This window comes from Giraffa tippelskirchi, chromosome 3, assembly GCF_054371585.1.
Source record: "Giraffa tippelskirchi isolate mGirTip1 chromosome 3, T2T-mGirTip1v1.2.pri, whole genome shotgun sequence".
Taxonomy (NCBI): domain Eukaryota; kingdom Metazoa; phylum Chordata; class Mammalia; order Artiodactyla; family Giraffidae; genus Giraffa; species Giraffa tippelskirchi.
In genome coordinates, this window is record NC_137277.1 from 10,232,250 (window position 1) to 10,255,561 (window position 23,312).

At 51.9% G+C, this 23,312-nt stretch overlaps 1 protein-coding gene across 1 annotated transcript in view; it reads right to left on the minus strand.

Moving 5' to 3' along the window:
* LOC145540694 (uncharacterized) overlaps positions 1-23,312 on the minus strand; it is a 440,299-nt gene that overhangs the window by 199,464 nt on the left and 217,523 nt on the right. Inside the window, exon 3 of the mRNA XM_081575733.1 lies at positions 2,307-2,451. Within this exon, the coding sequence (XP_081431859.1) occupies positions 2,307-2,451 (145 nt within the window). The remainder of the gene's footprint in view (positions 1-2,306; positions 2,452-23,312) is intronic.

Here is a 23,312-nt window from a genome sequence, read left to right on the forward strand (position 1 = left end):
AGAAGAGTAAACCCTGGTGTGGACTCTCCCCTGGCCCCTGCAGGTTTTAGGAGCACCCCTCAAGGGGCTTGAGGTCAGACTTTGTTCATCTCCAGAACAAAGATGCTCCCCCACCCCAATAAACATCTGGAGAAGAAACAGCCAGCTGTGTCCTCTGTTCGTATGAGCAACCGTAACACACAGCACCAGGCTTTGGAATGAGTCAGACTGTCCAATGAGAGTGAAGCCGGAAGGGAGAGAGAAAGGGAAGGGTCACGGACAGAAGAGCGGGTGACGCCTGGTGAATATCTGTTCCTGACGCGAGAAGGAGGGTCCCCTCCCCATTGATCTGGAGCACCCGTCTGCCCCAGGCTGTGCCCCTGCATGTAAGAGACAAATCTCACTTTGCGGAAGATTAATATCCACCCATGTTTTTAATAAGGACTCAGAATTTACTATACTGTAAAATCCAAATCAAATCCTTATTTAAAGGATGAGCCTCTGGATGGGTTGTAATTTATGGGACAATTTCCAAGGCAAAAGAAGGGAGCCAGGGATGGAACAATGGCTAGGAAGGAAACAGCTTTCCCTCCGTGCCCTGGGCTGACCCTTTCTGCCCCTACTTGACCTCGAGGCTCCATCAAGGACACATCTGCAGTGACCAGGAGATACACTTGGCAGTCCCGCATGCCACCGGGAATGGAACAGCCTGCTCACCCGAGCAGAAGGCTCTTCCCTGTAGTCTCTCCATCACTGAATCACTGATCCCAGAGCACCCCCGGGAGCACTTTCTCTAGGAGACCTTCCACTGCGAGAGGGCGTGGAAGATGTATATTTGCAGGGGCTCCATAGGCCCTATGTTGGCATCTGCTATTCCCCAAATCTCCCTCTCCTGGGTCGACTTTTCTCCAAAATGTCTGCTCCTGCTGCTCATGACCCCCTCATGGATGCGGGGGCTGCTGGGAAGGAGGAGCCAGTTGGGATGCCTGTTGCCCTACCCTTCATTTTTCTTTCTGGACCTCAGCTCTGGATGCACGGGCACACCTGAATAATAGGTTTGGCAGCCCCCTCTGAAGCCTGCATCTGGATCCCCTTGAGAAAAGCAGGGGGCACCACTGCTGGGTGGGAGGGTGTCTGCAGGGGATCAGCAGCTAGCACCCCTGATTACTGATGGATGTGCTTGGCCCTCTCCCGTCAAGAGGCCCACCCTCCACCTGGAGGTGATCAGGGCAATGCAGAGCCCAGTTCCTTCTGCAGGCCTCATGCTACTCAGGGTGAACAGGACGCCAGGGTCTTCCCTTTGATGCCTCTCTCCCCTAGACTTCACCTCACTGGAAGGGAGAAGAGCCTTGATGCACATTTCCTGTTTCTGCAAGCACACCTTCAGAAGCCACAAAGGGGCCAGAAAGGGCATGTGCGCCCAGAAACAGCTCCAGGTGGAAAAGGAACTTGCGTAGCCAGCCCGCCCAGCCCCAAATGCCCAGACCAGACATCAGGATTGGCCAGTCTGGTGCTTTCAGCTTCCACGACACCAAGCACTTACTGTTTTAGGAGAATACTGGTTCTCAAACCCACAGAAAGGGGAGGCAGCTGGGCGCTGCAACCTCCTTCACGGAGGCAGCAAGAAATATCTTCCAAAGATTCATGGAAAGTACAGCATTTTGAGTACTGCAAGTTGTTCTATCTAGCAAATTATCAAAACTGAGGCAGTTGTGGGAACACATGAATTTGCAGCCACTTGGTCAGAAGTGCAAATGTCCTTAAGACCTGCAGCTAAAAGTGGGGCCGTCTTGAGGGGGACAGGCCCTAAGCCTGTGAGGCCTGCCAATAACTCTAGGCAGTGCCAGGGTTGAAGTACAGTCCAGCCACTGGAGGAGGGAGCGGGGCAATCATGAGTTCCCTCTAGAGCCAGATGAAGGCATCGGAGCCCATCCCTGGGCCACAGGGGAAAGTGCACAGCAGCACACGGAATCATGCAAGGGAGGGTCAGACCCCCACCTTGGCCACCATGGCATTTTGTGCTGACACTAGACTGTGGACTCAGCGCCCTGTCCACCTTCCTTCCTGGGATAACCACTCGCCACCAGGCTGATGGATTCCAGCAGCCACTCCTTACAAAAATCCCACCCAAGGCATTCCTGCAGTTCTGCGATTCTCCCCGTCCTCCTCCCTGAAGACACAGAAGACCCCACAATCTGCAAACCAGAGCCAGCAGAAAAAGGTCCCTGTCATTCCCTCATGTAAAATGAAATCTCCTCATTAAGATGTTTTCCATCACAAATGCAAACTCCGAGGACGGGTATGGTGGTGGGCCGGCGGAGCCTTACCTGGAGTGGTGGGTGAGGTGGTTCTGCGGCAGCAGGGAGGCCCCCCTGGCGTTCTTTCTGGGGCTCCCCTTGGGATGGAGGGCTACTTGGGGAGGAGCGAGTATCAGCAGGAAAAGCGTCAGGGTCGCAGAGGCAGCTTTCCAACCTGAAGGAAAAGAAAAGGAAAAATGTAAATGCCTTTGAAGCCAACAGCCCTCTTTTTAATATATAAAACAAACACTGGCGTTAATAAACAAGAGGAGAGAGCAGCTTCGAGGCCAATTTGTTGCCACCAGGGATCACACCCCCGGGGAATCAGGGGAACCTTGTGAAAAACAAATCATTAGAGCCGGACTGCTGCCCAGGGTGGGACGTCCTCTGCGGCTCACCCAGCTCTCTTGCTGTGGAGCCCTGCCCCCACCCTCCCGTGATTCTCTGACCCCACTGTGCCCGTCTCACCCCACTTTGTCTCTCCTCCACCCCCACCCTCCCCGCTCTCACTCCCCACCTCACCCAGTTCAGATTCCAGGACCCATGGCCACACCACCACCTCTGGCAACTGCCTTGTCCTTCTCATTCTAGCAGATTCCCCTGGTGACTTCACTCCCCTGATGCGTCCCTCCAACGGTGTCCTATTTCACTGGGAGGCAACACCCAGATTTGCTATAATGGCCTGCAAACCAGGTCAGTCCAGGTTTGGGGACTCAAGCTTACACGGTTTGGCAGCAGCGGGCGGGGGGTGGGGGTGTCCTTCTCTAAGAAAATAAGACAAGATGGTGGATGCAAAAGTAAGGTGCAGGGTCTTACCCGGGCCCCCATAGGTGCATAGTGCAAGTCGCTTAGTCGTGTCTGACTCTTTCGGGACCCCATGGACTATACATGGCGTTCTCCAGGCCAGAATACTGGAGTGGCTAGCCTTTCCCTTCCCCAGGGGATCTTCCCAACCCAGGGATCGAACCCAGGTCTCCCTCATTGCAGGCAGATTCTTTACCAGCTGAGCCACAAGAGAAGCCCAAGAATACTGGAGTGGGTAGCCTATCCCTTCTCTAGCGGATCTTCCCAACCCAGGAATCGAATCGGTCTCCTGCATTGCAGGCATATTCTTTACCAACTGAGCTATCAGGAAAGCCCTATGGGTGCATAACTTTATGTTAAATCCTGCTCTACCCACAGGACCCTTGGTACTGTGGCCTCCTGCTATGCCACTGGCCCCTCCCCCTACCATGCCCACTCCCTGCCTCCCCCACCCTCCACAGTCCCCAGGCCTCCCAGCTGTGCCTCCACACTCAAGCACGCCTCCCCCTCCCACCGCCCCCACCCCACTTCACACCTTTCTACCAGCTGTTACATGGATTGCATCCCTCTACCTAAGTTGGGGTTTGTCCCCACGAGGGATTCCATCACAAGACACTTTTCCAGAGAGGTCATCTGGAAACCAAACACCTTATCAGAAATAACCACCACCCCCTTGGCACGCCTTCCTCCTTTTCCCCATGAATTTTCCCAGAAATTATTGAATCCTCTGTCACACAGATGCCCTTGTTTCCTGTGGTCTTTCTTTCCCCCTCCCTCAACCCGGAATGTCAACTTCCTGCGGGCAGACACTTGATCTGTTTTATTCAATATATCTCCAGTGCCTGGAACACGCCTAGCACATAGCTAGAGCTCACTCAGTATCCATCGAGCGAATGAATAAACAACCCCCAACTTTTACTCTCTTGCTTCACACTCGTAGATTTACTTAGAACAGTGTCTCATATCAGTCTTTAGAGCAGGAATTCCCAGGAAAACAGAAGGGATCTGGTTGTTTGTGTTTATTTTGTTGGTGGTGACTGGTTGGGTTTTGTACAGGGTAGGAGGCACCTGGGCCTTGGAAGTCTTTTCTTTGCTTAATTTATTTCAACCCAGTGAGTGGGCCATTAGGCAGACAGGACACATAAACCATTTAGGGGATCAGTCCGGAAAGACTGGCTTTGGGGAGGGCTTGTGAGGTCATGTTGGCCAGGGGATGGTTCACCTCTGCCACTCCCACCCCCAGTGAAAAGACTCCCATTGGCATGTCCCCAGAAATCTCACAACAGAGCTTTGAAACTGTCAGTTCTTTCCTCTCCTTAAAATCCAGTTACTGAAGAGAGAGACCTGCCCCATCCCAAATGTCAGGGCCAACCTCACAGAGTGCTGCCAACTGCAGAGAAATGCCTGGGCATTCCCCCTTTCCAGTGGCCATCCGTGCCAGGCACGGAGCCAGGACCTGGGCATGGGAGAGGCTGAGAACAGCCCTGAGCTCCACAGGCCACTTTTTAAGGGGAGAGGTAAGTGCATGATCTGATTCTACCAGGTCAGTGGGCTTCATGCAAGGAGATGGATGGCTGGGGGAGATAAGGGGCTCAGCTGGGAATGGAGGGACCCCACGTGGAGGCAGCTCCAGGGAGTGACCCCAGCTGTTGGGGCGAGAAGGCAGGTAGGCCAGCTTCTCGTATAACTAAATGCTTGATTCTCAGCAGCCAGTAAAAAAGGCAAGGGCCGGCATTCATTTTCCACCAGACCTGCTGGATCGGGAGCAAGATGGGGCTGTGGATGCGGCCTGGCCAGGCCCACGTCCCACACCCCTGGTACCTAAATCCAGGAAAGAAAGTGACAAAGGAAAGGGCACAGAGACAGGGAGGACAGAGCAGCAAGAATCCAAGGGATGTCCCCAAACTCCTCCGGTCACCAGCACCTTGATTGTCATGTCCGATTCTCCAATCTGGGCCACCTTCTCCAGGGTCAAATCCATGTCCCCCACCTGCCCAACACCCTGACTCTGCCCTGCACACAGCGCCTGCTGAGACGGGCTGGAGGGGGCCCCCTCCCCCACTCCGTGTGTTTTCCTCCACCTGAGCTGGATGGGAGATTATCTAACAGCTTGTCCCTGATTGCAACAGCACATTTTCCCTCACTCCTCAGTAGGAAACACCATCCATCACCCACGGCACAGAAGCCAGGCCCACAGTTTTGGGGCCCACAGGGCCCACCCGGGTGGGGAGCCCTGGCTCCTGGGGAAGGAACTGGTCTCTTCCTGCCCACGGAGCCCAGCAGCGGTGGTGGTGGGGGAGGTAAAGGCCAAGCAGTGAAGTCGCCAGGATGCCCCTATCAAGGCCCACACGATTGGCTCGGTTGATAAGGGAAAAAGCAAAGAGCCCAAGCTGCCCACGACCAGGGCCAGGGTCAAGGCCACAGCCTGTCATATCGGACTCCGGACTCTGAGGCAAAAGAGTTGGACTGGCTGCCGAAGGGAGCTACATCTTCCTTGTTCTTGGAATTACATTTCTTGCGCTCCATCATGTGCCACGCTCAGTGCCAGGCACCTGTGGTTCCAGCCTCTGCCAGGGCACACCCTGTGTAGGAGGCAGGCAGGGGCCTCCAGCTGCTGCCCTGCAACCCGCCAGGCCTCCTCACCCCACCACCACTGCAGGGAGGGAGGGTGTGTGAGGGCCTCTGAAGCCCCACCCCCACCCCCTGCAGAACCCCAGGGTCACTGGGGCACAAGGGTTTACTGTTGGCCAGGACTCTTCCCTGCCTCCTCTACCTGCTTCGGGATCCACACCCCTGGCATTAGTGGTGGGGGCTTTCAAAATAATTGGGGGATCGACAGAGGCCTATTTCCTGGGAAGGCTGGAGATGTGATATAGAAAAGGCCTTGGATCTGGAAAGTACCAGGCATGGTCATGCCAAGGGCATGGGCAGGCAGCCTGGGCAGGAGGGAGGGCTGAGTCTCAGAGGACGGTAAAGAGCTGATTCCCACTGCCAGCCACCCCCTCCCCCGACCACCACCACATCTCAGCTGTGGATTGAAGTCTCCCAGGCCTGTGCCCCAGTCTGACCACTCCAGCCCATGGCGGCTGCTGAGCCAGCCGGACCCCCAGCTCTGTTCCCAAGGTGGCCAGAGGCTGGGGGCTGCCTTTGGTGCTCCGGCCCCAAAAGGCCTCCTGTTTGGTTCTTGCCACTGGGGAGAAAAGATGGAAAAATAAACATCTGGACTGCTAGAAAGTGTCTTCTGCAAAAAATAAGCCAAAACAGAAAGGGGCTCAGTCCCCACTGGAGGCTCCTTCTAGAAGAGACTGCGTAGATGACAAGGTCCTCTGGCCACCCTCAGACTTCAGCCCTCCAGACGAGCAGCTACACAGCCTCCAGCTCTGCCAGGGACTGGGCAGTCGCCCCTCCATTCCTTTCTGAGGGCTCCTGTCCTCTGCCCGCCGTGGGGCTGGACTCTGTCCTGAGGGGCTGAGCAGGGGTGTCTGTCTAGGAGGAGGGAGGGAGAGGGGTGAGGGGGGTGAGGAGGTGGGGAGAGACAAAAGGACTGGAGGAAGGAGGAAGGGGGAGGGAACAGAGAGGGAAGGGGGGCTGAACCATCATCCTTGAAGTAGGACTGAACCGAGTCCCAAGAGGGCAGACTGGTGTTGACCTTTGCTCACCATGGCTCCTGGCACCTGGCCCAGGGCTGCACGGAGTAGGCGCTTGGCCAATATTTGTTAAGTGAACAATGAAAAGAAGGGAGGTGTGTCTGGGTGGGCAGTGTGCACAGGAGTAACGTTTCTCATTAAAATTCCCAGCCAACTTGAAAACCGACACGTGGAATTAACTGTTCTTAATTATTGCCCGTCAGCGGGATGGTCTCCGACTCCCAGAGGTAGAATGACCTTCACGTTCTACACAGCAAAGGCAACAATCCAGGCCCACCCAAGACCCCTCAGGCTCACAGCTTCCTGCAGAGAGAGGTCCAACAGCCAAGCAGATACTCTGGATTCGCTTCCAAATCTCCAAGAGAAAGGTTCACTTGGGCTTCAGGGCCCAAGGACAGGTTGGCGAGACAATAGTCCTTTGTAATGGACAAGTTACCTGAGGAAGAGGCTTTATTTACAGGACTCAGGTGGAGGCAACCCAGAGAAGAAGAGACAGCGGGTGAGCTAACATGGAGCCCTCCCTGGGGCGCCCTCACTGGGCCGCCTGCCAGCACACAGCACCACAGGGCGTCGGGGTGTGGACAACGGCGCCCCCTCTGGGCAGATGTGGCCCTGCAAGTCCAGCCCTTCATCTCCTCGGAACAAGGCACAGGACACCTGCCCCTCATGACAGACTGGGTGACTTATCTGGAGACTCTGGGGCATCGGGGCAGGAAGAACTTGGAGCATGTTCTCCTCCAGCTAGCCCCTTCTTCGACGTGCTGTGTGACCCGGGACAAGCAGAAGTAACGGCCCTGACCCTTTGCACCCTCGACCCGTCTGAAGAGCCTCCTGTGTGCAGACGCACGCCCAGGATCAGGATGCTCCATGAGGCGTGGTGTCTGGAACATCACCTGACCAGCTCCTCCCAGAGGCACAGGGGTAATACATTCAGAAGGCTTTGCACTAAATCAGAAGCATTTTCTCCAAATGCTTCAGGAAGCCAAATGACCTCTCAGGGCCCCTAGAGCCACAGGCCTCTTCACAAAGGTCAGCCATGAACCCCAGGAGCCACCTAAGGTGGTGGGGGAATGCAGGATGGAGTAGAGAGGACTCCATTGCTTATAGCGAAGTTTTTCCCAAAGGACTCTGAAAACTTCAGAAACCAAGTTTTGGGGATTTTTGCTGTACCTTGTTTGGTTGTTTTAATGAGGATACTAATACTGCCAGAGATGTGCCAGCCTCCTTGCGCAGCTTCCCACAGGGACTCCAAAAATGGGAGCTGCAAAATCCCAGAGGGCTCAACATACACATCTTAGAAATGAGCCTTTCTCCCCAGACCACACATTCCTGCTGCATCTCATTGCAGAGGAGGGAGGTTTTTAGTTCTCCAGTTCAGCCTGGTAGAAAGTAAAAGAAATTCAGAGTAATGGCATAGATTTGCCATAGAAACAGAGAAATAGCCTGGTGGTTACCAGAGGCAGAGGGTGGAGGTGGGGGAAATGGTGAAGGTGGTGAGTAGGGACAAGCTTCAAGTTAGAGTATGAACACATTCGGCGGGTATAACACACAGCATGGTGACAGCGCTATGAAGTGAAAGTGAAAGTCGCTCAGTCATGTCCGACTCTTTGAGACCCCATGGACTGTAGCCTGACAGTCTCCTCTGGCCATGGAATTCTCCAGGCCAGAATACTGAAGTGGGTAGCCTTTCCCTTCTCCAGGGGATCTTCCCAACCCAGGGATTGAACCCAGGTCTCCTGCATTGCAGGTATGTTCTCAAAAGTTGCTAAGAGTAGATCTTAAAAGTTCTCATCACAAGAAAAAAAAATGTAACTATGTGAGGGTGATAGATATTACTAGGCTAATTATGGTGATCATTTTGCAATAAATGCAAATATCAAATTATTATGTTGTACATCTTAAACAATGTTATATGTCAATTACATCTCAATAAAACTGAGAAAAAATTCAGAATAATGGCAGGGATTCGGTATTCATTTTTAAAAACCATCCAAATCTCCAAACCAAACAGGGCTGCTTATCCTGCTAACTATTGTTTGTTGCTGTTTTAGTCACTAAGTTGTGTCCGACTCTTTGCGACCCTATGGACTGTAGTCTACCAGGCTCCTTTGTCCATGGGATTCTCCAGGCAAGACTACTGGAGCAGGTTGGCATGCTTTCCTCCAGGGGGCCTTTCCAACCCAGGAATCAAACCCGTGTTTCTTATGTCTCCTGCATTGGCAGGTGGATTCTTTACCACTAGTGCCCCCTGGGAAGCACCCCCTGCTAACTATACCCATTCGTTAAACTGCAGAGTCCTAATTCACTTGCCTGCAAGGCACTTTTTTCCTTCCTTATTTTTCTCTGAAACCTGCTTCTCCCTGTGAGCCAGGGTCCTTTCTCCCATCTTCTCTCTTCAGTCTCTCTCAAGGCATCTCTCAGGGATGCTGACCGCGTTCCCCTCAATTTCTCATCACACCTATTCCTCCTCATTCTGCTTCCCCCAAAACATGAGCTAATAACCAAAACCAGAGCTTGAAATGAGACTCAAGCTAAGAAAGCCAAACTTGCTATTTCTTTAACCAGGAGAAGAATATGAAGCATCACATTTCAGTTGTAAAGATTACAGAGGATATGTAATATTCTGAATAAATGAATCTCCTCCTCCCATTTTTAAACCACTGGTGTGAAACCAGCTCCATTCCTGACTCCCCTCATGCCTTATGAATCCTGTCTCTGGCAAAAATAATTTGGGTTTTATGATTCTGGCATCTAGTGGGAGTCTGTGACAATTTTACTGTAGCTCCGCTGCTGTTGCTTCTTCTTTTTTTAATACCAGTGTGTTTTAATAATAGTGTACCTTTAGGTATTGTTGAAATGCTACATTATTCAATGTAGCCGACGGGAATGGGAAGGGCCTCATGTAATTTATGTGTCCCCGGTGCTGTGTTTAAGGCTTGTGAAATGGAGGGGTGTCATTTGGGAAGCAATTTTCCCCAAGGTCAAGGAAAGCAATTTCTGGAGGAGTGGCTGGAAACTGTGTGACCCGACCGACAGCCAGGCTTAAGCTGGGGGCTCAGAACCCCTGATGTGAGGCTGGGACCAGTGGCCAAGGGACTCCAGGCCCCAACCCCGAAATGTTCCCAAAATACAGGAGAACTCCAATCTAGCTACTGCTGGCTCACTGGGGGCCTTGAAGGTGGCTGGTGCTTTCTTTCTCATGGAGTGCTGGACACATGCCAGCAAGGTGGGCCGTGGTCATTAGACCCAAGAGGTCTGCAAGGCTGGCTGAAAGGCTGGCAGGTGGATAATTAATAGCTGAGTCTTGGGCAGTGGTGGAGACACCAGGGAGTCATGTGCAAGTGCAAGCAACTCTCGATGCGATGGCCTTGCCAAGGGCATGATCCAAAGCCTTCTCAGTCTCTGCTGCCCATTTCCCTGCTTCCCTCACCAAAGCAGGGATGCTGTGTCTAGGAACTGATGACCGAGACCCTGGAATAGTTAAGTAGGCCTGTTCCAGACTCAGGGGATTTCAGGTCATCTAATTCCCATGTTCTGGCCCTTCCAGAAAGCACCATTCCTGCACTGAACATCCATCAAGTCCCTTCTAGATGCTAGGGACACAGATCAGAGACACCATCCTGATATGCCCGCAAGGGGTGTGCACAGGGAGAGATGGCAATAAAGCAAAAATCTGGGCCGAAGCGTGCTAAGGGCTCACACGGATGGCAAGCTCCAGAGAGCAGACCTTCGTTTTGCTCAGTGCCACATTCCCGGCACCTAGAACAGTGCCTGACACGTGGCAGGTGTTAAATGAGTACATTTGAATGATGGAATGAAGGAATGAAGTGCCACCGAGAGGGATGGGCAGAGGATGTGTGGAACCCAGGGCAGAGGCTCCGCCCTCATCCTGAGAGGGTGTTCTTGCTCCCAGAGGAGATGCCAACCTTGGAGGGAGTGAGAGACTCAAGGAGAGGGGAGGCAGAGACAGCAAGTGCAGAGCCAAGCAAGGAGGAGCAGGCGAGATGTCTTCCAGGGATGCAGATAATGGGGCAGGAGGTGTGGGATTGGATGTACTGAGGACGACACTGGCCAGTAAGTCAAGAATCAGATCATGAAGCACCTTGAACGTCACACCAAGGACTTTAAAAGATCTCTTGAAGAATTTCAAGGAGGAAACGAGGCAGATGTGTGTCTTACAGATGCTTGCTCTCGTGCCAATGTGGACAGGATGGAGGGAGTAAAAACCAAGGCAGGAATCTCAATCAGGAGGCTGTCGCCAGCAATCAAGTGAGAAACTAAGATTTGGGAAAGGGCAGAAGGAGGTTGGTATGATGGACAGGATTTAGGGAGGGTTACATCGAGGAGGCTTCAGCTAGGTTGATAGTTTGTAAGCTACCCTTTATACTTCTGCATATGTTAAAAATTGCATAATACAAGTTTTCCAGGCTTGTGGAGTTGGACATGTGTTCAAAGAGCCCCAGTATGTCAGGGGTGGGGTGATATTTGGTAGATGGTTGGGTGTCGGGATCTAAGGCTTAGGAAAACAGTCTTGTCTGCTTTAGAGATTGTAACAGCCCACCTCCAAGGTGGCCCCTACAATTCTCACCTCCTGCTCAGATCAGACCAGGGCTAGTCTGTGTAACCACGAGAACATGGCCGAAGTGATGGTGGATCGATTCTGAGGTCAGGTCATGCTCACTCTGGGGGAAGCTGGCCGCCATGGCATGAGGACACTTAAGCGGCCATAGGGAGTGAGGCTTCCCACCATCAGCCAACATGCTGACTGCAACCTCTCAAAAGACTCTGAACTAAAAGCACTCAGCTCAGCCACCCCTAGATTCCTGAATCCCAGAAACTATGAGCTAATAAGTGATTGTTGTTGGGAGTCACTACACTTTAGTGTAATCCATTACAGAGCAATAGGTAAATAACCCAGGAATTTCCAGAATACAAATGGTGGCTGAAGACATGGGCATGGATAAGAACATCAAGTGAGAAGACAGGCTAGGAGTACAGAACAGGCGATGAGGAGGAATACCTGAGACACCCCAAGAGTTTGTGGGAGAGAAAGGAAGAACAAGGACAGGCCCCCAAGAGAAGGAAGATGAGACTGCAAAATACCACAAAAGCCCAAGGAAGGGGTGTTTCCAGAAGGAAGGCAACAGATTCTTCAAAGAGGTCCAGCAAGATTGGACTTCTAAGGGACCCAGCGGTCCCCCACCCGCCCCAGCTGAGACCTTCTCACTCACTGCTTCCTTGTGAGGCCGCTGCCTCCCTCCCATCTCTCGTCCTCAAGTGGAAATCACATCTCTGAGAGGCTTTCCCCAACAACTCAAGCTAGCGTAGTCCCCAGTTCTGTGGTCACTCTCTCTTGGCACTTGTTACAAATTAATTATATTTTGATTTATTTCTTTACTTAATCATGGTCTGCGAGAGCTGGGAAATATCTATTTTGTTCACCACTGTAAACCCAGCACCTGATATATACTACTGCTGCTTCTGCTGCTGCTGCTGCTAAGTCGCTTCAGTCGTCTCCGACTCTGTGCGACCCCATAGACAGCAGCCCACCAGGCTCCGCTGTCCCTGGGATTTTCCAGGCAAGAACACTGGAGTGGGTTGCCATTTCCTTCTCCATGACACATACTAGGTTCTTGATATTTGTTGGATGAATAATCACATGAATGAACAAATGAAAGGAAAGATCAAAACTCTGATTCTCACCTAGTGGCCCCAGATAACTGGTAAACAAACCATCCCTTCCCCCTCCCCCCTCCACTTCACCACACACCGTTATAGGGGTAGGGCCCCTTGGCTGTGAAGAAAAACACAGTTGGATTGGGAGGGAGGAGGTGAGGAAGAGAGAAGACTCTGAAAGTAACTCCATGAGCTCTTGGGGAAGAGGCTGGAGGAAGTCCAAGTGGCCACCATACTTCCTCCAGGTATTCAACAAACCTGGAGAGCCTGTGCCACGTCGAACTAGGTGGTGGGAACCAAGGGTACCTCCTGCACAGCCCCTCAGCAGTTCACAGTCTAGTGGGGAAGTGGGCAAACAGACAGGGGAGTCTAAGGGGTGAGGCTGGGAGGGCGTGTCCCCTACCTTGCCACCTCCACCTGGGAGATCCTGGGCAAGCTGTATAACCTCTGCTTCCTTCACCGGCTCACCCACGAGGGGCCACTCCCACCATACAGGTGGTGGTAACACCACTTTTTGCCCTACACCTGCAAAACACTGGAGGCTGGATGAGAGCACAGGTGTGCACTGCCATGATTTAAACAGGAAATTGCCATACACTCTGATGGATGCTACAGAAGGGATGCACAGAGCACCGTGGATGCAGGAAGGGTGAGGGTGTGACCGGCTTTCTGAAGGAAGTAACAGCAGAGCCGAGCACAAAGAGTGGAGCAGAAATGCAGGAAGGCGGTCAGGCAGGGGAACCTCATCAGCCAACCGAGGAGCCCTGAGCGCAGGGCAGGTGGCAGGAGAGACGGGACAGCTGGGGGCTGAAGGCCCCGAAAGGCCCACGGAAGAATTAGCTCAAACCTGCCTGCAGGGGAGTCCTTTGGCCAGTGGCATATATCAGAAAGTCAGTCCCTCTAACAGATACACTTGGAGAGAATCCACCTTGGTATCACAGAGCTGGAGGTCAGCGATTTTCACCAGAACTAGGAAGAGGGGCAGGTGTAGGGGGAGAGTCTGGAGCAGACCAAGTAAGCCCCATCTTCAGGCCATGTCTGTTCACAAAACAGACTCTGCGATTTGGGCCCGGGGTGAAGGGCACCCCACTCCCCACAGTTAAGCCTCACTCTGCTTCCCTGGGTATTATCCAAAGCCCACCCCTAGGAAAAGATCAAAGCCATCTCCTCACATCCGTCCCCTTTCTTCTGCCCTCCTGCAGGCCAGGGTCACTGGCTCAGGGATGCTCTACTGGGCAGGGACGGGACAGGGGAGTTACCTCAGCACTGATCAGGTGGTTGGCTTCTTCCTGCTGGCATAGCAAGACCTTGGCCAAGCTATCTAGAGGGCCTGATGGGAGGAGCCAGAAACCCCCTCCAGGAAGGAATCCCTGGGCTTCGGGAGTCAAGGGACTGGGGGACACGGGGGCAAAGGGAGGTGTCGAGGCAGCACAGCGGGTGGAGATGTGCAAAGGGGAGAGGGTACAGGGTGGGGCGGTGAGCACAGGTCACAAGGAGATGTGGGAGGGACACGGGGGGCTGAGATACCTGGAGATGGGGTGCACTGGGCAGGGACATGGGTAGAGTCGCAGAGGGTATAGACCTGAGGGAGGGGGTGGAGGAGGTGGGATGGAGTGGAGGGACTGAGGGAGGGGCGGGAGGAGGGGGGCTGGGAGGTCAGCGGGAGGTGTGTGGGAGCGGCGCAGAAGGTGGGAACTAGGTGGAGGGAGGTGGGGAGGGCTCGGCAGGTAGGGTCGAAGGAGCTGTCTGAGGCGGGGCAGGGGGGCGGGGGGGTGCCGGGGGGCTGCGGGGGTGAGGATGAGACTCGTCTGCAGTTGCTCCAGCCCCTCCCAGGTGGGCCGGCCAGACAGCGCAGCGCCACTGGATCAGAGACTCCTCATTTATCTCAGCGCTGCCCCGCATCCGTGGGGTGGAAGCACAGCGTTTGGTAATAGGATTTCGATGTTGAACAGCTGGCGTTTTCTCCAGACTGGCTTTACATCACCAATGGAAGGGACCAAGACCTTAACAGGATTCTACATCTTGCAAAGTGGAGAGAAATGGAGAGGGCAGAATGGGGACTCCCAGGGGCTCCCTCCCGAGGACACTTCGATGCCTGCATGGACCAGCATTTTTGAGGTGCTGATGGGAGGGGTACTAAGGACTTTGAGGGGTGTAGTGGCCTTTGGGTCCTAAAAGCCAGTGGGCGTGAGTGAAGACTCAGTCTTGCTCCCACAGTGCAGAAACCTAAATGACTGTTTCTCCTACTTGGGGTCCTTGAAGTGCCCAACCCGGCCCTGAGTCCTCCATTCTGTTGTTCACTCCCAGGTCTGGGAGTTTTCTGGAACCTGACTGTGTCTGTTGGAAGGTTTTTAAAATGATCCCCCTGTTGGGCCACACCTTTCTCCCTGGGCACAGGGAATGCAGTTCAAGCCTGAGCATCAGGAAATAAAACGGTAAAGTGCTTTAATATATATATATCTCACTAGCTACTGTAACCACATGTCCTTTGCACAAACATTCCAAGAATTCCCCAAAGGCCCTGCTGGGGGATAATTCGAGTAGTGATGCCCACCTCTGAGCCTCCCATATGCGGTCTCAGGTGTTTACAGGAGCATCACTTGAATGCCAAATGCCTGTCTGCCCCTCACAAGAGTGCCTGCCACACAGGACACGGACATCTTCTTGGATGATGAGTGAGATTGTATGGAGGGGGAAATGAGCCGATGACCTTGCCTGGTTCTTTCTGGCCGAGGACCCTTCTCCTGTCTGTCTGTTCCTTTGCTGCCCGCTTTCGGCCAGGCACATTAACCCAAAGGAGCTGGGGTCTCACAGGCCTGCATTGGTTGAAGCCATTTATCCTGAGAGTCCTGCTAAGGCTGGAACTAAGTCCTAGGTTCACCTGCCTGCATCCCATCACCCCACCCAGGCACTCTAGAGCCTCGTGCCGAATCAAGGAACTTTCTCGAGAGATGGGGAAGTTCCATCTCTCAAACTAGGTTATAGTTACACAGATGCATACATTTGTCAAAACTGCTTGGTCTATATTAAGACCTATACATTTTGGGGACTTCCACTCCAGTATTCTTGCCTGAAAAATCCCATGGACAGAGAGGCCTGGCAGGCTCCAGTCCAAAGGGTTGCAAAGAGTCTGATACAACTGAGCGCACACACACACGTACACATGCATACATACATACATACATACATTTCATAGTATGCAAATTACTCAGGTTTTTTTTCATCTATTTTTAATTGGAGGATAATTGCTTTACAATGCTGTGCTGGTTTCTGCCATACAACAACGTCAATCAGCCATAAGTATAGCCATATCTCCTCCCTCTTGAACCTCCATCCCACCCCTCTAGGTTGTCACAGAGTACCAAGCTGTACTCACTTTTTAAATTAAAAAATTTGTCACCTCCTGGACTGCCAACAGACCCTGAGTCACAGCCGCTCTCTCAGGTCCCTGAGGCTTCAGAGACTTTTGACTTGCCAGAGTCAGCGACAGGAGTCAGATCAATATGTCTGGGAAGAAGCAATGATCAGTGTAATGATACCACCAGTGTCCCGTGCTCGGGGTGAAGAGATTTGCCCCAGGGGGCTTCCAGCAGCAGCGGCAGGAGGGCCACAGCCGTCAGCACGCTGTCACCCAAAGCCTCAGCGTCAGCTCCCTAACAGTGAGAAGAAAGGAGAGAACGTGACAACTTAGGAAGTGTCCTCACCCAGACCCCACTCTGGCCGCCTTGCACACCTGCAGCAGGAACCAGAATCCACACCTGGCCTCCTCTGGTGAGCGCCAGGTGGGAATGGACACACCACGCCCAGGGCTGGTGGTATTAAGAGGTGCGCTGTACCCAGCACTCACAGTTGCCCCCTTCCCCTCTGGAGTACAGTGGCCACCCCAACACCACCAGGCAAACACCCAGTGTCTACCCAACCCCTCCTCAAGTCAAGAGAGGCGGCTGCAGAACTGCAGAGCTCCCCTCCGCTCCCCACTGGCCGCCACAAGGCCCTGGTCTCAGCCAGGCTTCCCTGGTGAAGCCAGGGTGCTTCAGCTTCAGGGGCTCGGAGGGTCCCAGTCAGAACAGCTATTGGTGCTTAGGAGCAGATGAGGAAAGGAGAGATGCTGGCTGGAGAAGCAAGGGCACCACAACCTGCTTCTTCTCCCCCCATTTGCTTCCTTGGCCAGAGGCTGTCCTGCCCACCTCTGCCCTACCTTCTGGGTGTGAAACTTAGACCAAGGTCCGGCAGGGAGGAGGCCTGTCTGCGCAAGCCCAGGTCAATTGGGACTCTGCAGTGGCCTTCGCACTGCCCTCCCTGAGGGATCATAGCCATGACTCTGCTTTCCTAGGACCTTCCTTTCCCTCAGAGCTCCTTCAGGCAGCATTCTTACTACCAAGAGATGAGTGTTAGCTCATGAGGAAAGGAAGACCTCTCCAGAGGCAGCCTGGCTTGGTGAAATTAGGATTATACATCAGAAACAGGCTTAAGGTCCCTGCAAGTAATAAATGCTGGAGAGGGTGTGGAGAAAGGGGATCCCTTTTACACTGTTGGTGGGAATGGAAGTTGTAACTCTACTAAAAGTAGAGTTGCCATACCATCCATCCATCCCACTCCTGGGCATATACTCAGACATAACTAAAATTTGAAAAGATGCATGCACCCCTATATTTATAGCAGGCAGCACTATTTACAATAAACAAGACATGGAAACAACCTAAATGCCCATCAACAGATGAATGGATGAAGAAGATGTGGTATATACTCAGCCATGAAAAAGAACTAAATAATGCCATTTGTAGCAACATGGATGGACCTAGAGATTATCATACTAAGTGAAGTCAGAAAGAGAAAGACAAATATCACATAATTTCACTTATATTAGGAATCTGAAATACAACACAAATGAGCATATATACAAAACAGAAACAGACTCACAGACCTATGGTTGCCAAGGTGGAAGGTGGGGTGGGGGAAGGAAGGATTGGTAGTTTGGGGTTAGCAAATGCAAACTATTGATATTATATAGGATAGATAAATAACAAGATCTTACTATATAGCACAGGGAACTATAATCAACATCCTATCACAAACTATAAAAGAAAAAGAACGTATATATGCATGAGTCACTTTGCTATATAGTAGAAATTAACACGGAGAAGGCAATGGCACCCCACTCCAGTACTCTTGCTTGGAAAATCCCATGAACGGAGGAGCCTGGGGGGCTGCAGTCCATGGGGTCACTGAGTCAGACACGACTGAGCGACTCCACTTTCACTTTCACTTTCATGCCCTGGAGAAGGAAATGGCAACCCACTCCAGTACTCTTGCCTGGAGAATCCCAGGGACGGGGGAACCTGGTGGGCTGCCGTCTATGGGGTCGCACAGAGTCGGACACGACTGACGCGACTTAGCAGCAGCAGCAGCAGCAGCAGCAGCAGCAGCAGAAATTAACACAACATTGTAAATCAACTACACTTCAATAAAACTTTTTTTTAAAAAAGAGGCTAAGGTCCCTGGAAACATCAATTCCATTTGTCTACTGAACTATCTGCCCATTTGCCATCCATCCATCTGTCCATCCATCAACCTGCCCACCCACTCATCCATCCATCCATCTGTCCATCCATCAACCTGCCCACCCACTCATCCATCCACCCATCCGTTTATAAAGTAACCCCAATGAGGGGAAGAGAAGACCTAGAACAGGGGCAGGAACTGTAGGGCAGTGCTACAAGGCTGAAAGGGATAGTACCTAAGAGTCTGACCTTGGGAGTCAGATAAACTTGGATCAAAATCCTGGCTCCCTTGTCACTAACCTTTGCCATCCTCAGTTTGCTCACCTATAAATTGGGTAATAATAATTCTTTTTATGGGTTATTATAAAGAATAAATAAGACCATGTATACAGAACACTTCATTTAGTGACTAGTCCATTGTTGTTGTTCAGTTGCTCTGTCATGTTCGACTCTTGGCGACCCCACGGACTGCAGTACACCAGGCTTCCCTATCCTTCACTATCTTTCGTAGTTTGTTCAAATTCATGTTCATTGAGTTGACGATGCCATCCAACCATCTCATCCTCTGCACCCTCTTCTGCTCCTGCCCTCAACCTTTCCCAGCAACAGGGTCTTTTTCAACATGGTAAGCACTAAATAAACCATGTGACTTTGCAGTTTTTCCTGCTGAAAAGCTGTGTGTTAGTGTGTGTTCGTCACTCAGTAATGTCTGGCTCTTCGCAATCCCATGGGCTGTAGCCCACCAGGTTCCTCTGTCCATGGAATTTTCCAGGCAAGAATACTGGGGTGGGTTGCCATTCCCTTCTTCTAAAAAGGTAGATTCTCTTTTTACACCCTCTGTGAATCTGGGCTCAACATGGGAGCTGTTTGGCCAACAGAAGGAGGCAGAAGAGTTGGTGAGCCATTTCCAAAGCTAGGCCAGAAGAAGCCTTGATTGTTTCTGCTGTTCTCTGGTGCCTCTGCTATTGCCGTGATTGGGCCCCTGGTCCCAGGATGGGGATGAAAGACACATGAAGCAGGGCTGCTCCAGCTTGACCCAGCCTGGAGCAGAGCCACTGAGTCTATCTGCAGTCCCAAAGGGAGCCCAGCCAAGATCAGTTGACCCCCAACTGACCCAGGGACTTGTAAGCAATGAAAAGAAATGATTCTTGTTATAAGCAACTGACCTTGAAGGTAGTTTGTTATACAGCAGTAGCTAACCAATACACCTACTCCCCTTTGATTTCTCTACCCTCTTTTCCTGTCTCTGTATCAAAGACATTGCATGTGGGCTAAGTCGCTTCAGTCGTGTCTGACTCTTTGCAACCCTATGGACTGTCGCCCACCAGGCTCCTCTGTCCATGGGGATTCCCCAGGCAAGGATACTGGAGTAGGTCGCCATGCCCTCCTCCAGGGGATCGTCCCAACCCAGAGATCAAACCCAAATCTCTTATGCCTCCTGCATTGGCATGCAGGTTCTTTACCACTAGTGCCACCTGGGAAGCCCATCAAAGATATTATATATCTTCTAATTGTGTCTCTTCTACAAAGTTAGAAAAGGAAAGACTTCTGCAAACTGATCACATGAAACCTCAATACCTGGCCTACAATGCCTGCTACCTCATCGGAAACAGGAAGTGGCACTGCAGATCACAGCATAGGCAGAGGAACGACTATTGAGAGTCCAGCAAGCTTGTTCATGGCCTGGAAACACAGACACTGAGGAAAGGGATTTGTCTGTCTGTCTGTCCATCTATCTGTCTACTTTGAAGTCAAGGTAATGCAATTTTCAGAATTTCCAGGGAGCTGGGTGCTCAGGTGGCAGGGGAGAATGAGAATCTGTCGTGGAAATTACCGCTCAGCAGAGATTAGGGCTGCGACGGAGGGTGTGTGGCTCTCTCCTGCAAGTGCATTAGGGATTCCGCCTGGCATGCTTGCCGTAAATCACTTCCCATTCAGGCCCACAGCTGAGGGGCCAAAGGTCAATTTTCCATGGTTATGACAACAAAAACTAAAATTGGGTCAAACCTGAAAGGTATTATCTTCCTCTGAGCCGCTAAATGCACAAGAGTAATGAGGTTGTTTAAGCAATATACCTCTGCCCATGCCAGTTTCTCGGAAGACAGATTAGCCAGGTAAGTGGGTGGCTCCAGCCGCCCAGCTATGCCTCCACCTAAAGGTGGAAGGTCTGGGGCCTTTCAGTTCTCTGACACCGGAAGACTCTCTGGCCACAGAGACCAGGTATCTGAAGTACTCAGGAACCCTCCCAGCTACCAAGGGATGGGAACGTCTGAGGGCTCCTGGAAACTAGAGCCCCAGGGGACAGGTTGCTCTTGCTTCCGAGTCCCCTTCCGTGCTGAGCTCTCCTGGTCATCACCATCCATAGTCACAAGTTTGAACCCGTAAGAGCGAGCCTAGGAACTGAGGATTCGCTTCAGTTCAGCCCCTCCCTCTATGGAATCCTAGCATTTATCTGTTGCAGACACAATGCCAATACCTTGAATTTGCATAACATGCCCTTCTCCTCATAAATTATTGATTTGCATTCCGTGAGCGTGCACACACCCCGCCTGGAGCCCATCCTTCAAAGCCTCACTGTCAACAGGCTTCAAACTGGACCCATCATCTCAGGTTACACAGTATTTATAAACTGACCTGTCCCATCACTTGGAGATATTCTTAGAAACCACCCTGCCTCATCTCAAGAGAAGGGGAGAGGGAAACAAGGGGAGACAGTGAGAGTGATAAGGTTTTCTTCCAGAATTGATTTGATTTTCTACTTACGTGACAGTTGTTATTAAAAGGGTGGGTGGGATGTATTGGAAAAACTGTGGGCCCATCAGTGTCACCTGCCCAACGAGAAGTGGGCAGAGCCTGGGGGAAGGTCAGAAAAAATATGTCATTGCTCCTGTTCGCTGGCCATGTGACCTCCAGGCATGTCTCAGTGAGCCTCCATGGTGAGCCTCAGTGCCTTCATCTGCAGAATGGGGCTAACATAACCTGTGTACACGATGGCTAGAATGGAGGGAGACTGGCTACATGAAAGGGCTTTTAAGAATTGAACTCTTTTCTGGACTTTCCCTGGTGCTCTAATAGTTAAGAATCCATCTGCCAACCCAGAGGAAATAGGTTCAATCCCTGGTCCAGGAAGATCCTGCATGCTGAAGAGCAACTGCCCGTGCACCACAACTGCTGAGTCAGCGCTCTAGAGCCAGGGACCCGTAACTACTGAGCCCACGGGCCACAACTACTGAAGCCTGTGCACCTAGAGCCCGTGCTCCACAAGAGAAGCCACGGCAACGAGAAACCCGTGCACGGCAACAAAGAGTAGCCCCCACTCACTGCAACTAGAGAAAGCACGCAGAGACGAAGACCCAGCACAGCTAAAAATTGGTAAATCTTTTCAAAAAAAATTAAACTCTATTCTGGCACCTGCTGCAACATGGCTGAATCTTGAGGACAATATGCTGAGTGAATAAGCCAGTCACAGAAGGACAACTACTGTCTGATTCCACTTATACAAGGTACCTAGAACAGGCAAATCCATAGAGACAGAGAGTGGGATGGTGGTTGCCAGGGGCAGAAGGTGGGGATGTGGGGAGTTAGCATATGATGGGGAGAGCGTTTATGTGGGGAAGATGAAGAAGTTCCAGAGATGATGATGGTGACGGCTGCACAACAATGTGAATGTCTTTAATGTCACAGACCTAGACCGACCCTTAGAAATGGTTATAAAGGTAACATTTACGTACATCTTACCACAAAAATAAAAATTTGATGACTATTATAGAAATGCAAAGTGATGTTATAATGACTCACCTGTAGGCCCAGTTGGAAAGTAGTCTTTTATGAACGTTCTGTCTCACACCTCCAGCCTCAAGATCAACCCCTGTTTGGGCAGTGGGGTCTCTGCTGCCCAAAGGGCTCAAATTCTGTCTCTGAACTGGATATGTGCACTTCTGTTCCCTGGGTTGCCTGTTCCTGTCTTCCCCAGACTGCTCATACTCCTGAGCAGGGACCACAGACTAGGGAGGCGGGGAGGCCAGTCCTTCTGACTCCGTGTCCACTGGGATCCAGGCAGGTCTTCAGGACAGGAGACACTGCCACTGTCATCTCTGCCAACCTGTCCTGGAGTTTCACAGTAATTCCCTGAAAGTCCCTTCTGATAAGGAAGAAACTAGTATCCCTTTGCTTAAAAGTAGGCAGAGGGCAGTGAGAGCATCTGTCAGCTTCTGGAGCTGTCTGGTCCAACAGAAAGAGTGTGTGAGTCTCCTGAGTAAGCTTAAATTTTCTATTTGCCACATTTTCTAGTTTCAAAACAAATATCTTTGCAGGGATCCACAAGGAAAATCCAATGAGAGGAAGCAGGGTCGCCCAGTCCTAGGAGCTGACCAGTGGGAAGGACTGTCCTCTGCCTGGCTCCCACCAACTCCTCCATAGCCGGCTGTCAGAATGTAAGCTCTCTGAAGGAAGGCGCAGGCCCTGTGGGATCGACAGGGACTCCTGGGTCAGCTCGGGACACAAAACCCTTTATCCAGAGCTAGAATCCAGCAAAGCCCTGTGCTCACCTTGACCCTTCATGCCCGCCCACCTTAGTGATTTCAGACAAGACACCTATGGGGATGCCTGGACCCCTCATCTTGAACTCCTGAATGCCCTCTCCCGACAGAGCTCCTGGGACTGGGGCCTGGGTGAGGTCACCAGTGCCATCAGGGGCTGCCTGTGCGTCTATGTGCCCAGTCACTAAAGCTCTCGTGGCACCAGAACATGCCCCGAGTCAGAACGTGGCAGAGGAGGAAGCCAGAGGGAAGCATCCATAACAGTCACAGCACATGTTTAAAAGCCAAGGCTTCTCCTTTGCCCAGTCAGAGGACAGCCACGCAAGCAGATTCCCTCACATCTAGTGCAGCTCACTAGCGACCCCCGCGGTGCATTTTGTTATGACGCCATGCAAGTTTCTGCTGCCCTAAGTGACTACAAACTGGGTGGCAAGAAACAACCGAAGTCTGTTCTCTTGCAGAGGAGGCCAGAAGTCTGAAAGCAGCGTCACGGGGCTGAAATCAAGGTGTGGTGGGGCTGTGCTCCCACCAGGGGCCCTAGGGAGGAATCCATGGCCTGCCTTCTCTGGCTTCTGGTGGCCCCAAGGGCTCCTTGGCTTGTCGCCACATCCCTCCAGTCTCCGCCTCTTTCGTCACAGGCCTTCTCTTCTTTTTGTGTCAGATCTCCCTTTCCCGCACTCTTGTAAGGACATCTGGGATTGCATTTGGGGCCCACCTGGATAATGGAGAATAATCTCCCCATCCCAGGGTCCTTAACTTAATCATCCGTGCACAATCAGGTTTTGTCATACAAAATAAAATTCATGGATTCCAGGATTGCCCCATGGGTATCTTTCAGCCAACTATAGATACCATATGTCACCAAAACCA